Genomic DNA, 23499 nt, shown 5'->3' on the forward strand with positions numbered 1-23499 from the left:
AGCCTGGGCAACAGAGGGATACTCTGTCTGTAAAGTAATAAATAGTAGGCTGGGAGCAGTGGCTCGCACCTGTAATCCCAGCACTTTGGGAGGCTGAGTTGGGCAGATCACTTGAGGTCAGGAGTTTGAGACCAGCCTGGCCAACATGGCAAAACCCCATCTCTACTAAAACTACAAAAATCAGCTGGGCATGGTGGCGCACACCCGTAGTTGCAGCTACTTGGGAGGCTAAGGCACAAGAATCCCTTGAACCTGGGAGGCGGAGGTTGCAGTAAGCTGCGAGATTGCACCCACTGCACGCCAGCCTGGGTGACAGAGCAAGACTCTGTCTCAAAAAAAAAAAAAAAGAAAGTCTCCCTTCTGGTTTGTTAAACTCACTCGTGGCAAATGAGGTGAGGTCTCTTCTTTGCGGCCCCTGTGATCTTGATCTGGTCTTGTGCATCAGGAACAGGGTTTTCAGTTTAACTTTCCAAGTTGTTTCCAATCTTCACATCTTGGTTCTTGAAGATCCTCAGATTAATGGGGTTCAAGGCTGAGATGTGGAAGTGAGTAGCCATAAATGAGACTGGGAAGGTGAATAGAGGCCTTGAATTTCACCCACAGGAGCACGGATTTGATCCTCAGAGCAATGCGGGGAGCCATGGGATGGTGACAGGTAATGGAGTAAAAGGGTGATATGCTTTGGATCCATATCCCTGCCCAAATCTCACGTTGAGTTGTAATCCTCAGTATTGGAGGTGGGGCCTGGCGGGAGGCGATTGGATCATGGGGGTAGGTTTCTCATGAATGATTTAGTACCATACCCTTGGTACTGTCCTCATGATGGCGAGTGAGTTGTTTTTTTTGTTTGTTTGTTTTTGTTTTTGTTTGGAGACAGAGTTTTACTCTGTCGTCCAAGTTGGAGTACAGTGGTGCAATCTCGGCTCACTGCAACCTCTGCCTCCCGGGTTCAAGTGATTCTCCTGCCTCAGCCTCCCAAGTAGCTGGGATTACAGGCACCCACCACCACTCCCGGCTAATTTTTGTATTTTTAGTAGAGATGGGGTTTTGCCATGTTGGCCAGGCTGGTCTCAAACTCCTGATCTCATGATCCACCTGCCTCAGCCTCCCAAAGTGCTGGGATTACAGGCATGAGCCACCGTGCCTGGCCAGGTATTTCTTTATAGCAACCTTAGAAAAGACTAATAGAAAGGATCAGATTTTTTTTTTTTTTTTTCTTTTTGAGATGGAGTCTCTCTGTCACCCAGGCAGGAGTGTGGTTGCGTGATTTTGGCTCACTGCAACCTCCACCTCCCTAGTTCAAGCAATTCTCCTGCCTCAGCCTCCTGAGTAGCTGGAATTACAGGCATGTGCCACCACACTCCGATAATTTTTGTATTTTTAGTAGAGATAGGGTTTCACCACATCGCCCAGGCTGATTTCGAACTCCTGACCTCAAGTGATCCACCCACCTCAGCCTCCCAAAGTGCTAGGATTACAGGGGTGAGCCACTGTGCCCAGCCCAGATTTTTTTTTTTTTTCTAAGAGACAGAGTCTCACTCTGTCATCCAGGCTGGAGTGCAATGGTGCAGTCAGAGCTCATTGCAGCCCCAACCTTCTAGGCTTAAGCAATCCTCCCGCGTCAGCCTTCCAAGTAACTGGGACTACAGGTGTGTACCACCACACCCAGCTAATGGACATTTTTTTTCTTTTTTTTCTTTTTTTTGTTTTTTTTACAGATGGAGTCTTGCTGTGTTGTCCGGGCTGGTCTTGAACTCCTGGCCTCAAGTGACCCTCCCACCTCAACCTCCCAAATGCTGGGCTTATAGGCATTACCATTGCATCAGGCTTGGTCAGATTTTTATTTCAGAAAATTCACTCCAGCAGCGGAAGTTGAGAGTCAAAGGATGGGAAGATATAAGAAACAGAAAGATCAGTGTGGAGGCTGTCAACAAATCCAGGTAAGAGCTAGAGTGGAAGTATAATTTTGACATAATACTTTCTATAACAGAAATGGCAAAGTGTAGCATATGTTCCACCACTCTAATTTCTTATTCTCAGCAGACATTGCTAATCGCTGAGTTCTTGTTTGCACTGGGCAGCTCACATAGACAGTCACTACTAATCAACCTTAGTAGACACATGGATGAATGAAATTTGCCCTTTCTGGACAAAGGAGAGGCATCACTTATGAGGATATCCCTGTGCTTGCTAACAATTCACTCTGGGTCTGCCCCAACCTGAGATGCTGAAGGTCAGACCGAGGGTGATACCCTAAGTCAGTCTTTGATATCATGTACATGTACGTTGCATCCTGCCTCATTTTTCTAAGTGCCCTCCATGTTCCCATTTACGGACTTTTTTCATGTGCATGACCTCATTTTAACCTCACAATGTTCCTGGGAGATCAAGGTTGTCATTCCCATTCTACAAATGAGGAAACTAGCTGGGGTGCAGTGGCTCATGCCTGTAATCCCAGCACTTTGGGAGGCCCAGGTGAGTTCAGGGGTTTGAGACCAGCCTGGCCAACAAGGCAAAACCCTGTCTCTACTAAAATCACAAAAATTAACCAAGTGTGGTGGTGGGCACCTGTCATCCCAGCTACTCGGGAGGCTGAGGCAGGAGAATCACTTGAGCCAAGGAAGCACAGGCTGCAGTGAGCCAAGATCACGCCACTGCACTCCAGCCTGGGCGACAGAGCAATACCCTGTTTCAACAAAACAAAACAAAACAAAAAATCCCCCAAGAAACAATGAGGAACCAGAGATTAGAGACATCAAGCAGCAAGCATAGGTTCCACAGGTGTCAGAACCAGGATTCAAACTGAAGGCTGTTGGACTCCAAGAAACTCGGATAAGTTCCTTCTAAAACGAGCTTGCCCAGGCTGCAGCAGCTGTTTGCATTTGTCAGGGACTCATGCAGAAAAGCTGCAACAGATTTGGGCTGGACATGTTAGCAGCAGTGACTTTCCCCATCGATAAAATCTGTGGCTTAAACAGACCTGGGAAACTTGACTTTTGAATCACCCTTGTCTAATCCACCCTGGTGCTGAGCCATGAGGAAGGAAGGCTCTGGCCCTGGGTGGGGGTCGGGGGCAGCTGGGAGAGGGAAGATCTGCACAGATGGTGAGGGGCGGAGGCCTCTCATGGAAGAGAATAAAGTTTCTGTCCCTGCAAAATTGGAATGAGGGCCCTGGAGCCAAGCAGCCAGGGCCAGGGAGGGGCCAGTCAACCTTTGGCACGTGAAATGCCAGCCGGCTCTCATGGCAGATAATTCTCGGTGATAATTCATCCCACCAGCAGGCGCACATTCTGAAAGCCCTGTCTGTTCCTGCCTCACGGGGTCCCTGCAGGAATGTGGGGGGTTGAGGGGCTGGCCCCGGATGTAGGCTGAGTGAGCAGGGCAGTGTCTGGGCACCGCCTGGGGCCAGAGGGAGCCTTTGTGCTCTGTGCCTTGGAAACACCCCCACTCATACAGACACCCCATGGCGGGAAAGGCTATCACGCCCAGCTAAGGCCTGCCCACTTGGTTCCTTCTTCTGTGGCAGCCAACCCAGAGGATGCTTTCCTGGGCGCAGCCTGGGATCTGACACACCTCTTCTTTCTCTGACTTGTGGTGCATGCATCAGGTCCCAGATTCGCCCTGCCATGGTGGGTCCATACCAGCTGCAGGGTGCTCCTTCCAAGTGCCAGGAGGGGGAGGGGCAGAGGGCCTCTACCTGGAATGCATGGCACAATCTCCTGGGAAGCGTTTAAAACCCACCCAAAATGGGCCGGGCGCGGCGGCTCATGCCTGTAATCCCAGCACTTTGGGAGGCTGAGGTGGGTGGCTCACCTGAAGTCAGGAATTCGAGACCAGCCTGGCCAACATGGTGAAACCCCGTCCCTACTAAAAATATAAAAATTCGCCAGGTGTGGTGGCGCGCGACTGTAATCGCAGTTACTCAGGAGGCTGAGGCAGAAGAATCGCTTGAACCCAAGAGGCAGAGGTTGCAATGAGCTGAGATCACGCCACAGCACTCTAGCCTGGGCAACAGAGTGAGACTCTGTGTCAACAAAAAGGAAAAAAAATTAGCCTAGCATGGTGGTGTGCCTGTAACCCCAGCTCCTTGGGATGCTGAGGCAGGAGAATCGCTTGAACCCAGAGGTGGAGGTTGCAGTGAGCCAAGATTTCGCCACTGCACTCCAGTGTGGGCAACAGAGTGAGACTCCGTCTCTAAATAAATAAATAAATAAAACCCACCTGAAACGGCTGGGCACCGTAGCTCATGCCTGTAATTCCAGCACATTGGGAGGCTGAAACAGGAAGATGGCTTGAGGTCAGGAGTTTGAGACCAGCCTGGGCAACATAGTGAGACCTCATCTCTATAAAAAAAAAAAAAAAAAAAAAAAATTTTGGCCGGGCGCGGTGGCTCAAGCCTGTAATCCCAGCACTTTGGGAGGCCGAGACGGGCGGATCACGAGGTCAGGAGATCGAGACCATCCTTGCTAACACGGTGAAACCCCGTCTCTACTAAAAAATACAAAAAACTAGCCGGTCGAGGTGGCGGGCGCCTGTAGTCCCAGCTACTCGGGAGGCTGAGGCAGGAGAATGGCGTGAACCCGGGAGGCGGAGCTTGCAGTGAGCCGAGATCGCGCCACTGCACTCCAGCCTGGGTGACAGAGCCAGACTCCGTCTCAAAAAAAAAAAAAAAAAAAAAAAAAAATTTAAAAACTTAGCTGGGAATGGTGGTGTGTGCCTGTTGTCCCAGCTACTTGGGAGGCTGAGGCTGGAGGATAGCCTGAGCCTGGGAGGTAGAGGCTACAGTGAGCTATGATTGCACCATTGCACTCCAGCCTGGGAAGCAGAGTGAGACCCTGTCTCAAAATAAATAAACAAATAAATAAACCCCTCCAAATTTCTGTCCTCGCTCCCACAGACTGGTGTATGGTCCAGGGTGGCGTCTGGGCACCAGCATCTTTTGAAACTCTCCAGTGATTCTGACATGAGCCTATGTGGGCTGAGGTCGGGGACCATTGGTGCAGCGTTTTGAGAGGGTGGCACTGCAGCTCAGCCAATTCCAGCTGTGTGGGTGGCCTTGAACACTGTAGCAGCCTGTGCCTCAGTTTCCTCATTTGTGAAATGTTGGCAGCAACGGTACCTATTTCATGGGGCGACTGGGAGAATTCAATGAGATAGTACCATAAAGAATCAGCACCACACCTGGCTTAGAGCACAGGCTCGGACGATGTAGCTCCTGTGGATGGTTCCTACTCATTCCTTTCCCACCCTGGCCACGGGGAGATTTAGGACCTTGAAGTCCCAGGAAAAACGTCTATAGAGCAGAGAGGTCCCTCTGGAGGACTGTACCACTTGAGGTGACCAGGGGAGGTTCCCTTGCCCTGATGCAAAGCTGGTTGGGAGGTGTGGGCCGCTCCGTGGCTCCCGTGGGGATTCCCATGGCTCCTGTGGCTCCAGGAGCAGCCCACACTCCTTAGCAAGGCACATGGAGCCCCCGGGCTTTCCACTCTTCCAGCAGTAAAGCTCACCGAGAGGGTGTGGCTGAGTGTGGCTTCCCTGCTCCCAGCAGGCTCTCAAGGGCAGGGAAGAGACTTGCTGAACTTGGTACTTCTGAGCCTGGCACACGGAAGGTACGCGTCGTGGTGCACAGCCCACAGCGCATGACATGCAGACCTGCCAGGACAGAGAGCGGACGCTCTGAGCAGAGAACTACCTGGTCACAACCTGACAGTGGCCACCACTTCCTGAACGCCCACCGCGCACTGAGCCTCAGGCTAAGAGCTTACTCACAGTCGCCTGGTGACTGTTCTTTCTGGCATGTGATGTTGTCCGCCAAGCTGATAAAGGTCGGAGATAACCCTGTCCAGCCCCCGAGCCCACAGAGCTCTATGGCCTCAGCCTCTGTGGGCCACAGACTTGCCTTGAATGCTGGATCAGGGCATAGCCCTGTGCCTGCCATATCCAGTGCTGTGAGTGTCATTGCCACAGACAAGAAAAAGGCCACAGGTTTTTTGTTTTTTTGTTTTGTTTTGTTTTATTGTTTTGTTTTGTTTTTTTTTTTGCTGTGCAAGCCCCTGGTTGCAGACGAGGGTGGGGTTTTTTTTTTTTTTTTTTTTTTTTTTTTTTTTGAGACGGAGTCTCGCTCTGTCACCCAGGCTGGAGTGCTGTGGCCGGATCTCAGCTCACTGCAAGCTCCGCCTCCCGGGTTCCCGCCATTCTCCTGCCTCAGTCTCCCGAGTAGCCGGGACTACAGGTGCCCACCACCTCGCCCGGCTAGTTTTTTTTTGTATTTTTTAGTAGAGACGGGGTTTCACCGTGTTAGCCAGGATGGTCTCGATCTCCTGACCTCGTGATCCGCCCGTCTCGGCCTCCCAAAGTGCTGGGATTACAGGCTTGAGCCACCGCGCCCAGCGAGGGTGGGGGTTTTTAGGCAGATGTTTTTCTCTGAAGATGGGTTTTCTCATTTTCCTAGAACTGCAAGATGAAGAGAGTCGCTGGTAATATCCTGTCTGCCCTCCAGCCTCTATGATCTGAGATGGCATTCTAGAGATTTCTGTGTGGAACCTGACTTAACAAATACTGCTGCACAAATAAACGAAAGAAGTGCAGCTTATGCAGCGGCCATGACTTCAGAGCCAAGGGTGGTTGGCTCAGGAGCTCATGTATGAACTTGCCCAAGGTTTGAACATACGTCAGTTGGTTATTTGAGGATGTTTGTTGAGAGTCTCCTGGGTGCTGACACGTCTCTACTAAAAATACAAAAAATTAGTCGGGCGTGGTGGTGGGCGCCTGTAGTCCCAGCTACTCGGGAGGCTGAGGCAGGAGAATGGCATCAACCTGGGAAGCAGAGCTTGCAGTGAGCTGAGATCCGGCCACTGCGCTCCAGCCTGGGCGACAGAGCAAGACTCCATCTCAAAAAAAAAAAAAAAAAAAAAGACAGGAAGACAGGGTCTTGCTTTGTTGCCCAGGCTGGAGTGCAGTGGCACAATCTTGGCTCACTGCAGTCTTGACTTCCCAGGCTCAAGTGATCTTCTCACCTTAGCCTCCTGAGTAGCTGGGACTATAGGTACGCACCACCATGCCCAGCTCATTTTTTTATATTTTGCATAGACAGGGTCTCACTGTGTTGCCCAGGCTGATCTAAAATTCCTGGGCTCAAGTGATCTTCCCGCTTCAGGCCCCCAAAGTACTGGGATTACCAGTGTGAGCCACCACGCTGGGCCTCTGGCTGGGGTCTTAAGCCAGGAAAGATGGGGTAGTGGGGAGCAGATGGGACGGGCTGATGAAGGGCTCAAGGAGAGCTGTCATGATCCAGGTCACCCAAAGCCCAGCCATTCTGGCTTGCATGGGACTAGAGTCAGCCCCAGGGGTGTGTGCAGGGTCAGAAGGATGTGGCTCCAGTGGCCACTGCAGTGGAGTGGCATTGGTGGTGTGCTTCTGGTTGGCGTGTCTATGGAGAGCAGGACCCCTGTCATTGCCAGGGGCTACAGAGACGGTGCCCGGGTCTGCCAAATCTGGCCTCCCACTGGGGGAGGCTGCGGAGGGAGGCCTGGCTGAGCAAGTGTGTCTGCGGGCATCTGTGCATCTGTGTATGTGGGGGTGGAGGTGATCTTAATCCAAGTCCACCCATGAGTAGCTGAGACAGCTTCTCTAAGCTGCCGTGTGAGGGCCTGAATCATGGGAGAGAGCTGTTCCCTTTCCATCCGGGCCATTTCTCTGAGTATATCAAGGACAGTGTCCACTTGCTGTCCACTTTACCCTTGACGTCCCCTAAACACTTGCTAATCTTCCTTTTTCTTTTTTTTCTTTTGAGATGAAGTCTCGGTCTGTTACCCAGGCTGGAGTGCAGTGGCGTGATCTTGGCTCACTGCAACCTCCGCCTCCTGGGTTCAAGCGATTCTCCTGCCTCAGCCTCCCAAGTAGCTGGGATCACAGGCACACACCACCACACCTGGCTAATTTTTGTATTTTTAGTAGATACGGGGTTTCGCCATGTTTGCCAGGCTGGTCTCAAACTCCTGACCTCAGGTGATCTGCCTGTCTCAGCCTCCTAAAGCGCTGGGATTACAGGCATGAGCCACCATGCCTGGCCTCTAATCTTCCTTTTTAACGATGGGCAATGGGGCCTGAGGCCCAGCAGATGCAGTATCGGAAGGCACCTGTGGTGCTTGTTGTCAGTGTAGCATCCCAGTTTGTGGTCATTGCCAGTGGCTTTCTTTTCACTATTGTACTATACAGCTTCCTCCTTAAACATTCGTTTAAAAACATTTTTTAAATAAAGTTTCCTCTAATTTTACTAAAATCATTTTAGTGAAAAGAATGGAATCATCTGAAAGAGAAACAGTAAGTCATGCCGAAGGTGGAAAAGGGAAATGGGGAAAATCACGGAGAGGGGCTGTGAATGACTGCAGTTTGGGTCACATGGGACTGTGCGACCTCTGAGGGCCCCTCCCCAATTCCATGATACTCTCTTTTTCCCAGGAAAGCATTTCTTTCTTTTTTTTTTTTTTTGAGACGGAGTCTTGCTCTGTCGCCCAGGCTGGAGTGCAGTGGTGTGATCTCGGCTCACTGCAAGCTCCGCCTCCCGGGTTCACGCCATTATCCTGCCTCAGCCTCCTGAGTAGCTGGGATTACAGGCACCCGCCACCTCGCCCGGCTAATTTTCTTGTATTTTTAGTAGAGACGGGGTTTCACCGTGTTAGCCAGGATGGTCTCGATCTCCTGACTTCGTGATCCGCCCGTCTCGGCCTCCCAAAGTGCTGGGATTACAGGCTTGAGCCACCGCGCCCGGCTTTTTTTTTTTTTTTTCCCTTACCTTTCCCTCGGCCCCACATTCTCTGACCCAGGAGTGAGTGTACCCTGCACCTCTCTGCAGCTGGCACAGGAAGGCAGGCAAGGGGCCGAGGCTAGTGTCTGAACACCTTTGGGAATGTCTGGCTTGTCTTCTCCATTCGGTGGGGTCTGGCTTTCAGTCTGAGTTGGATTCTGCACAGCTCACCATTCCAATTAGTTCCATCAGCAGTTTAGCAACAATGCCAGTTCTCATAACAAACTCTTTATTTTTTATTTTTTTACATGCCACCACGCCCAGCTACTTTTGTTTATTTTTTGTAGAGAGGAGGTCTTACTATGTTGCCCAGGCTGGTCTTGAACTCCTGGTCTCAAGTGATCCTCCCACCTAAGCCTCCCAAAGTGCTGGAATTACGGGCATGAGCCACCATACCCGGCCTCCAGTTCCCATTCAGCTAACGGTGTACCATCCACCCACCCCATTCGTTTTTCCACACCATCAGTTCCCCCCAATGCCTGATCATGAATTTTTTTTTTTTTTTTTTTTTTTTTTTTTTTTTGGAGATGGAGTCTTGCTTTGTCAACCAGGCTGGAGTGCGGTGGCGCCATCCTGGCTCACTGCAACCTCCCAGGTTCAAGCAATTCTCCTGCCTCAGCGTCCCATGTAGCTGAGACTACAGGCGTGTGCCACAGTTTTTGTATTTTTTGGTAGACAGGGTTTCACTGTGTTGGCCAGGCTGGTCTCGAACTCCTGACTTCTAGTAATCTGCCTGCCTCAGTCTCCCAAAGTGCTGGGATTACAGGTGCGAGCCACCACACCCGGCCGACAAATTATTTATTTTAAAAGTTATTAAATGTATGTGTTCTGATGAGGATATGGACCACAGCATTTAGTCCAGACTTTTAAATCAAACCTTTGATCATGTCTTTATTTAGATATATCCCATCTTGTGGCAAAACAGATATCTCAGCAACTTACAAAAATAGATAAAGTACAATAGAATAAAAATAAAAAGATTAGGGTAAAGGTAAAAGCAGAAAGCTAGAATGAAGTAAGTCTAGTAGGAGACTCAGCACAATTGAAAAAAAAGGGTCTCCAATTTGACTTTGAGCTTCCCAGCAGCCAAAACAAGGAAGAAAACATGACTGGTTACAAGATTCCTACCAACAGTTAGTCTGGGACTTTGGTACAAAAACAGACCTGGTTTATACTTTGACTCTACTGCCTGTTGGAGACATGACCCTGAGCAGGTTGCTTAAGCTCTCTGAATTTGAGGCTCATCACCTGTAATGAGGAGGAATAATGCTGGCCTTGGGGCTCCTGGGTGGGGATTAGTGGTAAAGCTCTAGAAGGGTCTTGTCCTCACTAAGCTGCATGTTCTTAGCTCTAAGAGGGAGTTCACAGCCCTACCCTGAGCGGGAGAGAACTTGACCAAACCTGTGGCATGAAAGAGGTGGGGCTGGATTCCAACCCAGGGCTCCCTAACTCCTAGCCAGGGCTCTCTGCCAGCCATCCAGTGCCGTGTCCTGTCATGACAGCGGCTTCCAATGCTGTCCCAGAGTTAAAGATGCTTTGGAACACACCGGCTTTCAAGAGCCCTCAAATCATTCCCAGGAAAATCCCCCAGTTCCACCTTTAACACTGCCCCCAATGTGGGAGCTCCATTCTCTACCCCACCGCAGAGAAAGCAGATTAAATGTAAGGCCTGGACATCTCTAGGGGGAACCCAAGGGGTAGCCAAAGCCCCTCATGACTCATGTTGTTCAGAAACACCCGAGACAGCTTCCTTTGCCTTTATAGACAAGGTCAGCAAGAAGACGTGGTCCTCCTCAGTCCAGGCCCTTCCTTGTTTGAAGTACCTTTTGCCAAAAGTAATAAAGCCCAAGACAGGTAAAAAGAAACAAAAACAAAACCAAAAAAAACCTCAAAAGCTGTTGGGGGCCAGGTTTCCATGACAGCTCACAGGCATGCAGTTATGAGCTGGTTCCAGTTCCCCACAATAAAAACCTTTCCTTTCCTCACCAACAGGACAACATCCAACTGTCTTAGAATTTTTTTCTCTGTAAATTTATACTTGACTTTGTTCTAAAAATGACTGGAGGCATCTACTCCTTGGCTTGGCATTCAGGCTTTTTATGAGCTGGCCCCAGCCTCCTCCTTGGGGCTTGTCTGTGGATGCAGTTTGGGGATAAAAGCAACAGCCTCCCTTTCTGTAGCTGCCACTGGAGTGACAGGCTGGTGGCAAAGAACACGCACTGACCAGCGCCTGGAACAGGCTGAGCTGCTGTGTGAGCCTGGGTAAGTCTCTTCTCCTCAGTGTCCTCATCTATAAAATGGGCACATTCAGGATACAGACCTCCCACTGTTGTGAGACTGCAAGCATATGCCCGTGGCAAGCTTAGCACAGTTGGTGCTCAGTTAATGATGATGGTTTCCTTATCTGATTTTGAAACCTTGTTCTCCACTTAACTGCCTATGTGACGAGTGACGTAACTGTTCTAGGCTCCAACGTGACCATGTGTAAAATGAAGAAACTGGCCGGGTGTGGTGGCTCACGCCTGTAATTCCAACACTTTGGGAGACTGAGACAGGTGGATCACCTGAGGTCAGGAGTTCGAGACCATCCTGGCCAACATGGTGAAACCCTGTCTCTACTAAAAATGCGAACAATTAGCTGGGCGTGGTGGCAGGCCCCTGTAATCCCAGCTTTTCGGGAGGCTGAGGCAGGAGAATCACTTGAACCTGGGAGGCGGAGATTGCAGTGAGCTGAGATTACGCTGTTGCATTCCAGCCTGGGCAACAAGAGTGAAACGGTCTCAAAAAAAAAAAAAAAAAAAAAAGAAAAGAAGAGAAAAAAGACAGAAAAGAAAAGAAAAAAACTGCCCATACCCACCACATAACCCACTTACAAGGGTCTGAAAACAGAAGAGGCCTAGTGAATGTTTGGCGGCTGTGGCCGGCATTCCCCCAGAATGCAATGCTGCTTGCCCTTTAACTTTTAAAAATTAGCCTATTCTTACTTTCCTTTTTTTCAGATTAATGAAGAAAGGGGGGCCTTCTCCTTCTTCTCACATCGTTGGGCTATGATGTCACGAAAGACACAGTCTTGTAAAACCCACACCCAGGGCCAAGGGAGATGCCGGGCCCTCGCAGCCCCCTGGTGAGTCTGTAAGAGGAGCCTGCAGTGGTTGGTTGGCTGGGGGTGGGGGCTGGATATGACCACGATGAGTCAGGCCTGGCTGGGCTGGGTGTCATTATCCCCCTGTATTCCAGGGGTGAGTTAGAGCTTAAACAAAACATCACCTGACAATGCCCGAAAGAAGTGTATTCTGCACAAAAAGCATTTCCTGGCCAGGCACAGTGGCTCACACCTGTAATCCCAGCACTTTGGGAGGCCAAGGCGGGTGGATCACCTAAGGTCAGGAGTTCGAGACCAGCCTGGCTAACATGGTGAAACCCCCATCTCTACTAAAAATACAAAAATTAGCTAGACGTGGTGGTGGGCGCCCGTAGTCCCAGCTACTACGGGGGCTGAGACAGGAGAATCACTTGAACCCAGGAGGCGGAGGTTGCAGTGAGCCAAGATCGCGCCACTGCACTCCAGCCTGGGTGACAAGAGCAAAACTCCATCTCAAAAAAAAAAGCATTTCTTTACACTCTTACACTCTTGGCTGTGCAGCTGACTTTCCTAACATGGCAACTGGTATTCAAACTTACAGACATCCCGGGAGCTGGCACTGGGACAGAATGAAGGCAGCAAGGGCTAGGGGGCGGGTGGGGATGAGTAGTAATGTCCTTCACAGGTGCTGGGGTGCCTTCCCAGGGAGGGCAGCCTCCATGACAGAACCCTTCTGGAAGATGGTCTGTGCCCAGCTCCCAGTGTGACACTCAGCTGCTCTCTCAACTTTTCTGAGCCTCTTTCTCTTTCATGAAACAGGGAGTTGGGCTAGAAAATTTCTCTCCAGCTCTAAAAATACTGTCTAAACAAAGCAGAAGAGGCCTTGTCCTTTGGGCTGTGTGGGTCTGAGGCTCTGGGGAGCCATCAGTGGCCCTGGGCAAGGTGGCCCCCCCACCCCGTGCATGCTCAACCCAAGTCCTGGGGTTGGACTCTGAAGCCAGGAAAAGTCCAGTCTGCAGACCCTCAGTTCTTCCCTCCCCGTTCCCACCCTCTGGTTCTCTCCTGCAAACAGAAGAAGGCCTGAGGCCTCCGCTGGACCAACTACTCACACCGTGTCTTCTGTAGCCCCCAGGCTGCTGGGCCAGGTCAGGGCTGGCAAGGAAGAGGGAAACTGTGTCATCCTGGCACCACACCAGCCTTGGGCCTAGGGTCTTATTCATGGCAGACCTGGAGGTATCCCTGAGTGTGTAAAGGTTATGGGTTTGAAAGCCTAGAGAAAAAGGACAAGGCGGACTCCAGGCCCAAAGGCTCTGGGATGAACCAGGGAGGGGACCCAAGGCCTGACTATGTGAGCAACGCCAGTGCTTCTGGGTGGAGAGGGAGCCTCAGCTCAGCTCCCCACCCTGGCAGAGCTGCCTGCTGCCTTCTCAGCTGCTGCTGCAGAAACAAATGACGGCACTGATGAAGAATAAGAGAAAATAAAAATGAGCACAGAGCAGAAAGGGGCCTTGGAACAGAGGACGGGATTTTCTCTCGGGGTGCGGTTTCTGCTGAGCAGCTAGGTGACGGTAGAGGTTTGGAATGTGGCCGGACAGCGGGTGGGGCGGGCTGGGCTGGGGGGCTGGCCAAAGACAAGAGGCAAGGACATTGGCTAAGGGACCCAAAGCCCAGGGCCACCAACAGCTCAGCCAGAACAGAGCCCCGGGATGGCAGGCAGAGCCAGGGCCTCCACCCGACACCAGCACACTGGCCCTAAAGGCCTCTGGTTCTGAGTGGTCCTGGGAAGGGACAGAGAGTTGAGAGAACAAGGGAGACCAGGGGAGATAGGGGAGGGCAGGGAGGGGAGGGCGTGGTAAAGTGTCCTCATCTGTAAAATGGGGCTGTCGTGAGAGCACAGCCTGCCTGATCACAACTGAGGCATGAGGCAAGGGACGGTGCCTCTCTGAGCCTCTGTCTCCTCATCTGTTAAATGGGTTCATGATCTCTACCTCCAAGGGAGGTGCTGGGAGAATCAGATGGGTAAGTGTGTGGGAAGTGCTTGGCACGGGGCTCTGCAAGTGGAAGCAAGTATTACCCACTGGGTGCTGAGGAAGCTCAATCCTGGTGACCACCTCATGCCCAGTCCCAGCCCTGGGCTGGCCCCCAATAAATATTTGCAGACTGGGTCAGTTGCAGGAGCTGCTGTGGAGAGCCCCTCCCGCACTGCTGCGCCTCTCCCGGGAGCACAGGTCTCCACTCAGACCACAAAGTGGAGGGTGTAGGTGAGCTGGTGGCCATTGTCCCAGGCGTACAGCACCCGTTCCTTGGGGTTGTAGTCAATCTGGGTGGTGTAGGCGTGCTCGTTGAGGAAGGGCAGCTGGGGGTGTGCGTCAGTGCCCGTGTGCGTGTCGAAAGCATAGGCGACCTGGCCTTCCTGCTGGTTGTATGTGTCCACGGCATACAGGATGCCACACACCAGGAAGCAGTTCCCATAGGAGTTCCGCCGCAGCCGTGTCTTCCACGTGGTCTCCCGGTGCACCGAGAGATCGCCAGGGTCCAAGCGGCTCAGGACGATCACCTCGGGCTGGGCCTCGTCGCGGTCGTCCACGGCGGGGTAGATGACCCACAGGCCACTTTCATCCACGGCAAAATCGATGTCCGAGTGGCCGCGCCACTTCCAGGGTGTGGTGTCCTCGTATACCACGTCGGGCAGCAGCGCCCAGGAGGCCACGAAGCGCTGACGCAGGTCATACTTGATGATGTTCTTGGTGAAGGCGCGGTTGTAGTAGAAGGCGCCCTGGTACACCACGTGGCCCGTGCCAATCCAGTTGTAGGGCAGCTTGTACATGTTACTCCAGCGGCCTGCAGGCGGAGGGCGACGGTCACCCCAGACCTCCCGAACAACCCCAGCCCGCCCACATCCCCTGAGACCACTAAGGGCTCTCAGTGGCCCAGTAAGCAACTGATGCCAAGCATATGCCATGTGCCTGGAGCTGGGATGACATCTTACTATGGCACGAGCGTCTCCCGAAGGAGGTCTATTGTCATCCCATCTGCTTAAGAAGAAACAGGCTCAGAGGATCAAGGTCACCCAGCTCTGGAATGGCACAGCTAGGATTTAGACACAGGGTGACATTAGCCCCATTCTTTGTCTCCAAGCCTTCGTCCCTGCTGTTCCTCTGTTAGGACTGCTGTTCCCCAGGCTATCTGCCTGAGGAATGCCTGCCCATCTTTCAGAGCCCCAGGCCAATGTCACCTCCTCCAGGAAGCCTTCACTGACCTCCCTACCCTGAGTGAGGGGCCTCTCCTCCAGCCTCCCATAACCCCTTGTCTTTTTTCCCCCCAGGACACATCTGTAGCAGCCAGACATAAGCCTTCATCTTGATTCTTATCACTGGCTTCTTCCACCAGCCTGTGAGCTGCTTGAGCAGAAAGCCGGCCAATTTTGAGCTAGCAGAGGAAGGATTTTAGTTGTTCTAGGCCTTTATTTTTCATTTTTTAGTTGTTCCAGGCCTTTATTTTTCTTTTTTTTCTTTTTTTTTTTTTTTTTGAGAGAGTCTCTCTCTGTCACCCAGGCTGGAGTGCAGTGGTGCGATCTCGGCTCACTGCAACCTCTGCCTCCTAGGTTCAAACGATTCTCCTGCCTTAGCCTCCCAAGTAGCTGGGATTACAGGCACCCGCCACCACACCCAGCTAATTTTTTTTTTTTTTTTAATGTTGTAGTAGAGATGGGGTTTCACCATGTTGGCCAGGCTGGTTTTGAACTCCTGACCTCAAGTGTTCCACCTGCCTCGGGCTCCCAAAGTGCTAGGATTACGGGTGTGAGCTACTGTGCCCGGCCTTTAGTTGTGACTGCATAGCTCTCGGGGTAAGTCCAAACTCCTTCATCTGGCTCACCAGGCCTGCCCCAGCTTACTCAGTCACCATCCCCCCCACCCCAGGCCATCACGTTTCCTGTCATTGCCAGGCCTCTGCATGTGCTGAGCCTTCTGCCTGGGACACCCTTCCCTCTTCCTTCCGCATGGCTTACTCCTACTCTTCTTCCAGGGCCCAGCTCAGCATCACCTTCACGGGGAAGTCTTCCCTGATCTTTAGGCTGGGTTCCCATAGCCCCTTCAGCGCTCCCTCTAATGCTGTACTGAAATTGTCTCTTTAAGCCTTTGCCTCCCCCACCAGAGTGTGCATTTCTGAAGGGCAGGCTAGATCTAAATGACCCCTTCCCCACATCATGCCCCAGATCTGATAACCAGAATTCTGCCCTTCCCTGTGCCGTCAGCTCCGTCCTGACCCCTGCCCAGACCTGCAGCTCCTCTAAGGCCAGAGGCCCTGCTCACCTATAAAACAGGTGCTAACCCCACCTCCTGGAGGTATGTAGCAACCATGAACTGATACACGGGGTGGGGCGAGATCAGCACAGGGTAAGCACTCAACAAATGGAAACTCAGTATTGGCCCCTTGACGGTAAGTCACGCTTGCAAAGGCAGGACCGTGTCTCTCTTGTTTGCTGCTGCATTCTGGTTCCTGGCAGGGTGCTAGCGCACAGGGGTGCCATGGGGTCTGTCTGGGCCTCCAGCCCAGTGCCCTCAGCCCAGACCCCCCTCCTTGGGGTGGCTAACAATCTGGAGCTCAACCAGGCTATACCATAGAAACCCACAAGGCAAGGAAAGCCAAGTCTCCATGAGGACCCCTCCCCAGGCTGTCCATACCCGGCCCCCTCTCCACCTCTGGGGTCCCTGACCTTGCTTGAAGTTTTCCAGGTTGCGGAACTCCACCAGGCTGTTTCCATAGTAGTAGTTGGTGACATAGATCCTGTCGTCTCGAGCCGCAGGGTCCTTCATCCAGGCTCCCTCATGGCGCCCATAGCTGTGGTGCCTCACGGGGGGGTCCACAGCCCGGAGGGTGCCCTCACAGCTCGCCTCTCTGCCTGTGGGAGGAGGGCAGGCAGCATTGGTACACAGATTCCCAAAGCCCCCAGCCAGAGCAACAGGCTGGCAATGTTATCTGGGTCTAACTTAAATCTCTCCTGATATTTTGTTTATGGCCTTCTTTCCCCTTTCCTCATCATCAAAGCAATGCCTGATCATTACCAAAAACATAAAACATTCAGAAAAGGAGAATGGAGGCCAGGTGCAGTTGCTCACGCCTGTAATCCTAGCACTTTGGGAGGCCAAGGCAGGTGGACCACCTGAGGTCAGGAGTTCAAGACCAGCCTGGGCAACATGGTGAAACCCATCTCTACTGAAAATACAAAAATTAGCTGGGTGTGGTAGGCGGTGCCTGTAATCCCAGCTACTCAGGAGGCTGAGACAGGAGAATCGATTGAACCCAGGAGGCGGAGATTGCAGTGAGCGGAGATCACGCCACTGCACTCCGGCCTGGGTGACAAGAGTGAAACTCCATCTCAAAAAAAAAAAAAAAAAAAAAGGAGAATGGAGAAAATAAAAATCTTCAAAGTTATATTATTCATCATATGTGGAACCTAAAATAGTCAAACTTGGCCAGGCACAGTGACTCACACCTGTAATCTCAGCAATTTAGGAGGCTGAGGTGGGAGGATCACTAGAGCTCAAGACTTGAAGACCAGCCTGGGCAACATAGCAAGACCTTGTCTCTACAAAAAAAAAAATTTTTTTTAAATTAGGTGAGCATGGTGGTGTGTACCTGTAGTCCCAGCTACTGGGGAGGCTGAGGTGGGAGGATTGCTTGAGCCTGGGATGTTGAGGCTGCAGTGAGCTGTGATCACACCACCACACTCCAGCCTAGGCAACAGAGCAAGACACTGCCTCAAAAAAAAAAAAAAAAAAAAAAAAAATTAAAATTGGCCAGGCACAGTGGCTCACGCCTGTAATTCCAGCACTTTGGGAGGCTGAGGCAGGTGGATCACAAGGTCAGGAGTTTGAGACAAACCTGGCCAATATGGTGAAACCCCGTCTCTACTAAAAATGAAAAAATTAGCTGGGTGTGGTGGTGGCACCTGTAATCCCAGCTACTCGGGAAGCTGAGGCAGGAGAATCACTTGAACCTGAGAGGTGGAGGTTGCAGTGAGCCAAGATCACGCGATCGCACTCCAGCCTGGGCAACAGAGTGAGATTCCATCTCAAAAATAAATAAATAAATAAAAATAAACATTAAAAATTAAAAAAAAAAGTCAAACTCATAAAAGCAGAGAGTAGAATAGTGGTTACTAATGGATGGGGGGATTGAGGAGATGTTGTTTAAAGCATTCAAAGTTTCATTTAGACAACAGGAATAAGTTCAACATATTGTATACTTGAATATTGCTAAGAGAGCAGATTTTAAGTGTTCTTGCCACAAAAAAAAGATAAGTAATGTGAAGTAATATATATACTAATTAGCTTGATTTAGCCGTTTCACAGTGTGTACACATATCAAAGCATTATGTTGTACATTATAAATACATACATTAAAAAAATTGTTCTTTCTGCAGTATGCCAAACAAATGAATACATACAATTTTTGTCAATAAAAAAATTAACTTTTTTTCTTTTTTGGTTTTTCTTTTTTATTTTACTTTTTTAAAAATAAAATTTACACTCTTATAAAATAAAATAAAATAAAACTAAAAACTGCCATTATCCAAAGAAAATTTTTTTTCTGTTCTTTTATTCTCTTTTTAAAAATTTTATTTCACAGATCACTTGACGTCAGGAGTTCAGGACCAGCCTGGTCAATATGGCGAAACACTGTCTCTACTAAAAATAGAAAAATTAGCCAGGCATGGTGGTGTGTGCCTGAAATCCCATCTGCTCGGGAGGCTAAGGCAGGAAAATCTCTTGAACTCAGGAGGCAGAGGTTGCAGTGAGCAGAGATCACGCTACTGCACTCCAGCCTGGATGACAGAGTCAGACTCCGTCTCAAAAAAACCCCCCAAAAAACAAAACAACAACAATAATAATAATATTTTATTTCAATAGTTTTTGGGGAACAGGTGGTTTTTGGTTACATGGGTGAGTTCCTTAATGGTGATCTCTGAGATTTTAATGTATCCGTCACCTGAGCAGTATATACACTGTAGCCAGTATGTAGTCTTTTATCCCTTACCCCCTCCCACCCTTCTCCCATGCAAAGCAAAATTTAAGCATGTGGCATTTCCTTCCTTTTCTTTTTTCTTTGCATGTACAGTCATGCAGACATACTTTAAAAAACTGAGTATACAGTTTTATGTATCCTGTTTTTAGCCTCCGTTAAGCAATTTCTCTCATCATTAAATAGCCTTTTAATGATGTGATTTCTTTTTTTTTTTTTTTTTTTTTGAGACGGAGTCTCGCTGTGTCTCCCAGGCTGGAGTGCAGTGGCGTGATCTCGGCTCACTGCAAGCTCCGCCTCCCGGGTTCACGCCATTCTCCCGCCTCAGCCTCCCAAGTAGCTGAGACTACAGGCGCCCGCCACCACGCCCGGCTAGTTTTTTGTATTTTTAGTAGAGACGGGGTTTCACCATGTTAGCCAGGATAGTCTCGATCTCCTGACCTCGTGATCCACCCGCCTCAGCCTCCCAAAGTGCTGGGATTACAGGCTTGAGCCACCGCGCCCGGCCTAATGATGTGATTTCAAGGTCTGCCAGGCCGGTGGACAGCTGTGCCCTGAATTTATCTGACCAGTCCTCCCCATGTCAGCCATTCGGGTTATTTCCAGTTTTCTGACATTAGAAATGATGCCATGATGCAACTACTTAAGCTGCAGCTGTTGTTCTCACTGCTGGTGGATCCTTCAGGAAAAATTCCTAGAAGTGGAATGACCTTGGACCAAAGCAGGACAGGGTTTGAAGGACTGTCACCACAGAGAGCCAAGATCCCTTCAGAAGGATGGGATCAATGACTTAACAAGGAAGATTTCTACCATGAGACACAAAGCAAAACTATACGTGCTGACATCAAAACAGGGCCAACGATTGGACACAGGAAATAAAGAAATAAAAATAGTTGCTGGATTTAATGATGGCATTCTAGGTGACATTTTAAGAAGAATTTGTTGAAAATACTACCTGGGCTGGGTGTGGTGGCTCATGTCTGTAATCCCAGCACTTTGGGAGGCTGAGATAGGAGGATCACCTGATGTCAGGAGTTAGAGGCCAGCCTGGTCAACATAGTGAAACCCTGTCTCTACTGAAAATACAAAAATTAGCCAGGTGTGGTGGCAGGCATCTGTAATCCCAGCTACTCGGGAGGCTGAGGCAGGAGAATTGTTTGAACCCGGGGGATGGAGGTTGCAATGAGCCAAGATCTCACCATTGCACTGCAGCCTGGGTGACAGAGTGAGAATCTGTCTCAAAAAGAAAAAAAGAAAGCTCTGCCTCCCAGGCTGGAGTGCAGTGACATAATCTCAGCTCACTGCAACCTCTGCCTCCTGGGTTCAAGCGAGTCTCCTGCCTCAGCCTCCCAAGTAGCTGGGATTACAGGCACCCGCCACTACACCTGGCTAACTTTTTTATTTTTAGTAGAGAGGGGTTTTTTCCATGTTGGCCAGGCTGGTCTTGAGCTCCTGACCTCAGGTGATTCGTCCGCCTTGGCCTCCCAAAGTGCTGGTATTACAGGAGTGAGCCACCGTGCCCAGCTGTAAAAAGCATTTCTTACCTTGAGGGTTTCACAGAAACAGGCTGTGGGCTGGATTCGGGCACAGGCTACAATGTGCTGACCCCTGTGAGGCTCACTCACCTTGGCTGGAGACTTCTGGACCTGAAGGTGGCTCGGTGGGCAGGAGACTGGTGGTGGGGGTTGGGGTGGTCAGAGCGGTGGTGGTGGTGGTGGCAGGGACTGAGGTGGGGGTGCCAGGAGCCAGGTCCACTCCCTCTGAAGACCTGGGCTCAGCCTCATCCTGCTCTGCGGAGTTGGACCTGCCCTCTACCTTGGGCGGCAGTTGCTCCAGCCAGGAAGTGCCCTGGAGGGCGTTGTCTGCAGAGAGAAGACCCCATGCTCACATCCCAGCACCACCTGCTGCCATGTGGGTCTCCCTCAGGTCTGCTGGTCCCCCATCTCAGGGGCCCCAGGGAGTGGAGGGGGGGCCTCCTCAGGGCCTCCCTACACCTCAAGTGGTCGAAAGGTCTCAAAGTGGGAGGCAGGGAGGACTTCACAGTCACGGCTCTAAACCCACCCAGGTGGCCTCAGCCAAGTCCCCCTGCCTTCCTGGGCCACCTCTGTGAGTCATGAGCCCACCATGCTGGACTGTGGTGGTGACTCCAGCAAAATGTACAGAAACATTTGCACAGATTCCAGCAAATACGAGGTACCAAAAAGGAGATCTCTTTCCTTCCTACGCATCAAGCACTTTGTACCAGTTCTGTCATTTGCTAGATTCAATTCTAGAGAGAAGCTCTTGTTTCCATTTTACAGGCCTTCTCCTTTCACTCTGCCATGGAAAATGCAGCTGCTGCCAGAATCAAATGTGACGGCATGAACGAAAGTGCTTAGAGGGTTGGATCCAGTGGCTGGTGCCTGTAATCCCAGCACTTTGGGAGGCTGAGGCAGGCACATCGCTTGAGCCCAGCAGTTCAAGACCAGCCTGGCCAACATGGCAAAACAGTCTCTACTAAAAAATAGAAAAAATTAGCCAGGTGTGGTGATGGGCGCCTGTAGTGCCAGTTATTAGGGAGGTTGAGAAGGGAAGATCACTTGAGCCCAGGAGGTCAAGGCTTTAGTGAGTCATGATCATGCCACTATACTCCAACCTGGGTGACAGAGTGAGACCCTGTCTCAAAAGAAAAAAGGAAGGAAGGAAGGAAGAAAGGAAGGAAGGGAGAAAGGAAGGAAGGAAGGGAAGGAAGGGTTTAGGGAAATGCTTTTGTGACACCAGCCGGGTACGGCTGGCTCACTCCTGTAATCCCAGCACTTTGGGAGGCCGAGGCGGGCAGATCACCTTAGACCAGGAGTTCAAGACCAGCTTCGCCAACATGAGGAAACCCAGTCTCTACTAAAAATACAAAAATTAGTTGGGCATGGTGGCACGTGCCTGTAATCCCAGCTACTTGGGAGGCTGAGGCAAGATAATTGCTTGAATCTGGGAGGCGGAGGGTTCAGTGAGCTGAGATTGCACCATTGCACCCAGTCTAGGTGACAAGAGCGAAATTCCGTCTCAAAAAAAAAAAAAATTGTGACACCAGGGAGACAAAGGAATGGTGCTGTTACTAGGACGGTCTGGTGCCCAGGGGACCGCCTGGTCAGCTTGGGGAGGAGCTCAGAGACCCCTTGACTTGAGGACAATAACCTGACTTCTTTTTTTCTCCATTTTGGGCTTCCTCTTTACACAGGCCCTGCTGTGGGCAGACTGGGCCCTGGTGGGGATGGGGGTCATCCCTCTGGTTGAGGAGGACCACAGGGAGGCCTGGCCTCAGCAGCCTGCCAGGACAGGGCGCCTGTTCCCACAGGCCTTGCTGGCAGAGTCAGATGCCTGCAGCTGTTCTTAGGCAGTGTCCCAGCCAGAGGTCAGAGGCTTTGTGCCATGTCCAGACCAAGCTGGCAGGGCTTGGGCCTGCAGCTGGGACCAGGGGGAAGAGGCCCCTGAGTCCTGAGAGGCCAGGAAACAAGAAGGCTCTCAAAGGAGCCTGGTCCCTGACTGTTTCACGTCTGTGCGCCCCTTGCACATGGGCTGGAAGGAGGGCTTTGCAGGAGGAGGTGGTCAGCAGGACCCAGGAAGGGGAGGAGCAGGTTTGGGACGCCCCTCTGGGACATCAGAAGAGAGCAGCCATCTGGGGAGGGTCTTAGTGGGGAAATCAGGAACCACAACCGGTAGAGATGGATCAGAAATTTGGGGTATCTTGAAACTTGTGTCTCTTGTTTGCCAATTACTTTGTCACCTTTCTCCGTGATCCAGCAGAGAGCTGCAGGAAAAATACAAGAGTCTGCGGGCTCTTCCTTGGGGATATAAGAAGAGGGAGGAGATGGAGAGGAAATGAGAGATGCCCCCAAAGCCCTTGTCACTTCTCAGGAGCCCGGTATTCTCCTGCCCCCCACTGTGGCAGCTGCCTGGTCATAGGTATTTTTTCTCACTAGACTATGAGATGTGTGGGGACAGGGACTGTGTCTCTGCCATTCCCCGTCACCTGGTCAGAGTGGACCTTCGGCACATCTTCAAATGCACAAAGAAAAGTCCAGCAAAGGTGAAGACAGCTGTACATACTGGAAAGCCACCGAGTGGCCCTGCAGGTTGGTTTTGCTATTGCATCCCAGTGACCCCCTGAGTGGGGTGTTATCCCCCTATGTGGATGAGCAGAGAGCACCCAACAGGTAATCAATGGGTGTAACTGAATCTGGGGTGGTCCGACTGCAGAGAAGTTGAGGGGATTCCTAGGAGGCATCCATCCCCGACTCCCCAGGGTCCCCATTCCCCTCCTACTCACCTGCCACCGCCTCGGTCACCTCCTGCTTGCCCGCCTTGTAGTAGGTGAAGCCCCGGATCACAGCCTGCTGCTGGGCCAGGGCGCGGGGCTTGGCTGTGGGCTGGAGGAACCTGCCCTTGCTGCTCTCCTTCCTCAGCTTCTCCACCTGCAGCAGCTTCTCCTTGGGAGGTTTTGGGAGGCCTCTGTCTGCAAAGCTCTTCTGCACACTGCCATACTTGCTGATGTCCTTGCCTTTTCCTCCAGCTGTGTCCTGGAAGGGAAGAGAAGTCTCAGACTTGAAGG

The 23499-nt window shown here is 51.2% G+C and overlaps 2 protein-coding genes across 2 annotated transcripts in view; both read right to left on the reverse strand.

Annotated features, from left to right (window-relative positions):
- Nucleotides 1-23499, reverse strand: part of ARPC5L (actin related protein 2/3 complex subunit 5 like) — a 360768-nt gene that overhangs the window by 57782 nt on the left and 279487 nt on the right. The window lies entirely within an intron of this gene.
- OLFML2A (olfactomedin like 2A) overlaps nt 9671-23499 on the reverse strand; it is a 37519-nt gene continuing 23690 nt past the window's right edge. The window contains exons 5-8 of the mRNA XM_050760599.1: nt 23218-23467; nt 20540-20776; nt 16606-16791; nt 9671-14729 (exon numbers count right to left, since the gene is read on the reverse strand). Of these exons, the coding sequence (XP_050616556.1) occupies nt 14125-14729; nt 16606-16791; nt 20540-20776; nt 23218-23467 (1278 nt within the window). The 3' untranslated portion in view covers nt 9671-14124. The remainder of the gene's footprint in view (nt 14730-16605; nt 16792-20539; nt 20777-23217; nt 23468-23499) is intronic.

The sequence above is a fragment of the Macaca thibetana genome, chromosome 15, assembly GCF_024542745.1.
Source record: "Macaca thibetana thibetana isolate TM-01 chromosome 15, ASM2454274v1, whole genome shotgun sequence".
Classification (NCBI taxonomy): domain Eukaryota; kingdom Metazoa; phylum Chordata; class Mammalia; order Primates; family Cercopithecidae; genus Macaca; species Macaca thibetana.